Here is a 4,611-nt window from a genome sequence, read left to right on the forward strand (position 1 = left end):
GGACTGCCCCACCACTGGCAGCGCCACCACACCATCCTTCCCAGCAGAGTGTAGTTATAGGTCATTCCCAAGGACCAGTGCAGGTCTACCTGCCCTGGTCTTATTTTCACTGGGCTCCAATATGTTGTACCTGGGCTGCTGTCTCCCCTAGGCCCTCTATTGCAGCCTTCATCTGCTGGCTCCCTCATCTGGCCCCAGTTCTCCAGACCCCTCATTGGATGCCTCCCATCCAGAGTCTGTGCTTCAGCCTCCTTCATCACAGCCCACTGTCCAGCTGAGCCCATCTTCCCTTTGGCCATGATGACCCCCATCTAAGGGCCCTTCACCCTCTCTAGGCTCTGACCCTGCCTCCAAGCCAGTCAAGGTGCCAGATAGCTCTCTGCAACCCTGATCTGCCCCTTACTGTGGGCATGCTTGCCCTTCAGCCACAAGGGCCCTGGTCCCAGCCTGGACCAGTCGGGATCGGCTCAGTGCAGCGACAGCCGATCCTCATATTCCACAGGAGTCCCTCTCTGGGCTCCACCATAAACAGCCACCTCTTACTGGGCTTGTGTAAAGCCCCAGAGATCTTATATGGGGCAGCCCATCACTTTTCCTTAAAAAAAATAAATAAAATAAATTTAGAGTTCCAAGCCAAACCAAATCCAAATAGGCGAGTCATTCAGGAACCATATATGACCCTACTACTGGCAAACATCCTCCACCCCACCTGGGGCTTCAGATGTTTCCAAGTCATTTGGAGAGCATCCTATGTGCAGATCCAGGTCCAGAGGCTTGGATGCCCCTGAGTTTCGCTTGCCCTCAACTATATGGTCACAGGAGCAAGCTAGAGAAAAGTCTCCCATTTCCATGAAGTGGACAAAGTCAAGATCTTCTCACTGGAAATGAAAGTGGGAGGGTAATTACATATTACCTCTGCGGGTACTACCCCCGCCAGAAAAGCAGCTAGCCCCGGTCCCTAGGAAAACTGCCTTAGTGGTCTTGGTATTTCCCCTGCCAGGTCTCAGCTGGGCTCACCCGAGCTCCAGCCTCCACCCCAGCCAGTTCTAATCAGGGGCTTGCCTTGCCCCTGTGTGTAGGCCCATAAGCTGTGAGCCCTTTCCTCAGCTGGCCTAGCTCTTCCTTAGGCCCTTCAGGTTTCTAGGATCCTCCTCCATCCCCATAGTTCCTATCCTAGACTGCCAGTTGTTCCTGGGAGCAACAGATCACAGACTGGTAGTCCTACGTCGGTGGTATTCCTGCAGCAAGGAGGCTTTGCTTCTCAGGGCCTGCTGTTATGCTGAGGCTCTGCAGCCCAGCTCCAATCAGGCGGCCAGCTGGCTGTCATGTGACAGCCTGATTGGCTCTGCAGTCTCCTGCAGGCTGCCTCACAGCCTGCTCAGGCCCTTAAAGTGGCAGGCACCAAAGGTGTCCTGCCACACCTTGTCATAAAAGAAAATGAGGTTGATGTAACAGGACTTGTTCTTGATAAATCTGCTGTGGCACGATTTAATCACTTACCTTCTTACTGCTCACAGATTGATGGGTTGATCACTTATTCTAGTCTCTTTCTTGGAATTAAAAGTAAGCTGCTGGTCCTTTTTCTCTGTGGAACCACTGTTAGTGTCATGCAACAGACACTAAAGAAAAATCATCCAGAGAGACTAGATGATTTAATGGGTTCTTTTGATCACTAACATCTAGAATTTTGCATAATTATTCTTGGCCAAGAAGTTAAAAAGATTCTCTATCAAGAGTTCAGTGCTAGCATTCTAAAATTCATTGTAGAAAGACACAATTTATTGCAAGTTAAAAAAACCCTCCAGTAACGTGTTAACTTTCTTGCTTTTACCTGTTCTACTACTAGTTACCCAATACCTAGTTTCAGCTGGTTGGTTGTTAGGTGCTGCATGGGGAGCATTTAACAAGCAGCACTGGACTAGGGACCTGTGATTTGGAAAAGGAAAGGAACAGCATTTTCATTTACAGAGGAGAGTAGTAAAAGGATTTTTTATTTCCTTTCTAGGAGAGAAGCCATACAAATGTGAACTATGCGACAAAGGTTTTGCCCAGAAATGCCAGCTGGTTTTCCACAGTCGGATGCATCACGGCGAGGAGAAACCATACAAGTGTGATGTGTGCAATCTGCAGTTTGCAACATCGAGCAACCTAAAGATCCATGCCAGGTGGGTCAGAGCACTAACCAGACTAGAGCCCAACAGCTGTGAATGCAGCCAGTGTAACGTATGGCAAGAACAGACTCCAGTGCAGCTGCTCATGCCTGAACTTCAGCATTTGGGGGGCCAGTATTCCTGCTCTCAGCCTGCATTCTCTTCCTTCCCCCAGCCTGTGATTGAGAGTGCCCTGTGGCAAGGCTAGATCTCCTGTTGCCCTTCGTCTCCCGTTGCTGGATTAGCAAGAGCACACTGTCGGTAGAGTGTACAGAACATCCTTTAGTGGTGCTGATAGCTTTCATGTTATATTGACAGAACGCTTCCCTCATTCCCAGAACTGACCCATTGCTTATCCCAGGCCCTCAACTTGATTCAGCAGCAAGTAAAATCATTGGGACCCTTTCTACTGACATTGGCAATTAGAGTGGGCCCAGGAGAGAGACAGCTCCACTTGAGAATCAGACTTGAATCTTTCTTCTGATAGGCCACACGTTATCACTGTGTAGAATTTGAGGAGTAAGGCCCTCACTTGGGGGGATGCAGGGTTGCTTTAACTGCATGACTCTTCTCTTGCATGGGATTACCCAGTTGCATGTCTGTTCACAGGAAGCACAGTGGGGAGAAGCCTTACGTGTGTGACAGGTGTGGCCAGAGGTTTGCTCAAGCCAGCACACTCACGTACCATGTGCGGCGCCACACGGGTGAGAAGCCGTATGTGTGCGATACCTGCGGGAAGGCATTTGCAGTCTCTAGTTCTCTTATCACCCACTCCAGAAAGCACACAGGTAAGGGGAGTGGGATGGCAAGGCAACGGGCCAGAATTGGGCTAGGAGAAGGGGTGGCCGAGTTGACAAGATGAAATAAGTTGCTAGTAACAGTGGGAGTCCCTAGATTAGAACTGGAGCAAGTGGAGTTTTGGAGTCTGCATTGGTAAGAGTTGGACTTGTGCAGGAGAAAGCACCAGAGTCACCCAGCAGCTCAGTGCTTGCGTGTTCCCCTCAAGACTTCAAAGTGGCAGAAATCAAAGTTGTCCCTGTGGTTTAGGGGGCTTTCAGACCCTTGCATGTTAAATGGAGTCATTTATACTTTATCTATGTGTCTGTATAGCAGAATAACCAGCTTTTTGTGTTTCCTTTAGGAGAGAAACCGTATATATGCGGCATTTGTGGCAAGAGTTTTATTTCCTCAGGCGAGCTTAACAAACACTTTCGTTCCCATACAGGTAAGTTTCAAGGCAGGTCACTTCCTCAGCTGGGAATATTTTTTCTACATATATCTTAACATTTAAAATAGGAATAGTGGGCTATACAGGAGACATAATAGGGTTCTCATAGGTACCTATGTATTAAGTTTAAAATTGATTAGATACCTTTTTTATTTTTAAACTCTTGTACACCTAAGATACTGACTCTTTGGCAGGGCTGGAGTTGGAATCTCTTTATCATGAGTCTGCCTGTCTATACACTCTCTCTCTCACCCACCCTCCCCCTGCCGCCCCAAGGAAAACTGATATTACGATCCTGCCCTGGAGGTATTTTACTGTACCATCAAATTCACATGAGAACTGCAGTAATATTAAGAACAATGTCCATGGTTGAGAATTTTAGTTTTCAAACAAACATTTAGGCAAAGAGCTTTGTTCGTGTCTTGCCTTGATTTGATTTAAACAGCAGCGTCAGTCACTGCTTTCATCTAGCATTGCTTGGAAAGCATTCACCTTGAATACTTTTTAAAAAAAGATTTAGTTCACAAAGCTGTTAAAAACTGAGTAGTAGTTATTTTCTTACTGTCTTAGACACTTTAGAAATCGTCTCTGTAAATTATTGTAACCATCAAACCATTTTTCAGGAGAAAGACCATTTATCTGTGAATTGTGTGGAAATTCTTACACAGATATAAAAAACCTGAAGAAGCACAAAACAAAAGTTCACACAGGTGAGTGTTTTCTTTTAAAAATGGAAGCAAAGTAAAGTGCATACAGTGATGAGAATTTCAGTCTAAATGCAGCCAGCCAAGTCAGAAAAGGAAAGACGTCTCTGGGATCTTTGCTTTAATGGCAGCCAGACTTTTCATATGATAACAACTGAAAAAATTAGGGGTGCACCAATAAAGATTTTTTTGGCCAATACTGATGGCCGATTATTAACCAGCCATACTGGCCAATACTGATCTGATTGCCAATATGTAGCCTGTCAGCTTGGAGAGCAGCATCCAGCCAGTAAGTCTGTGGAGGGAGCAGATCAAGGCCCTCACAGTGAAGGAGGGAGTGGGGCTAGGGAAGGCACTGCCCAGCTGGGACAGGGCACACAGGATGGAGCCACAGGTGGCTCATTCAGGGGGGTGTGGGAGGGGAATGGAAGGGAGGGAGTGGCTCCCAACGCTGCGTGCACTCCAGGGGAAGCATGGGGGGCATGTGCTCCCCCAGACTTGTGTGTGGAGCGAGGGTAGACTGCCCATT

At 47.4% G+C, this 4,611-nt stretch overlaps 1 protein-coding gene across 3 annotated transcripts in view; it reads left to right on the forward strand.

The window, feature by feature from the left end:
• MYNN (myoneurin) overlaps positions 1-4,611 on the forward strand; it is a 23,925-nt gene that overhangs the window by 17,208 nt on the left and 2,106 nt on the right. For all 3 annotated transcript variants that reach the window (XM_019503266.1, XM_019503265.1, XM_019503267.1), the window contains exons 4-7: positions 2,006-2,165; positions 2,760-2,938; positions 3,292-3,375; positions 4,002-4,088. In XM_019503266.1, coding sequence (XP_019358811.1) covers positions 2,006-2,165; positions 2,760-2,938; positions 3,292-3,375; positions 4,002-4,088 — 510 coding nt within the window. The remainder of the gene's footprint in view (positions 1-2,005; positions 2,166-2,759; positions 2,939-3,291; positions 3,376-4,001; positions 4,089-4,611) is intronic.

Source organism: Gavialis gangeticus, unplaced genomic scaffold (assembly GCF_001723915.1).
Source record: "Gavialis gangeticus isolate Ggan-Ray unplaced genomic scaffold, GavGan_comp1, whole genome shotgun sequence".
NCBI classification, from domain to species: Eukaryota; Metazoa; Chordata; order Crocodylia; family Gavialidae; genus Gavialis; species Gavialis gangeticus.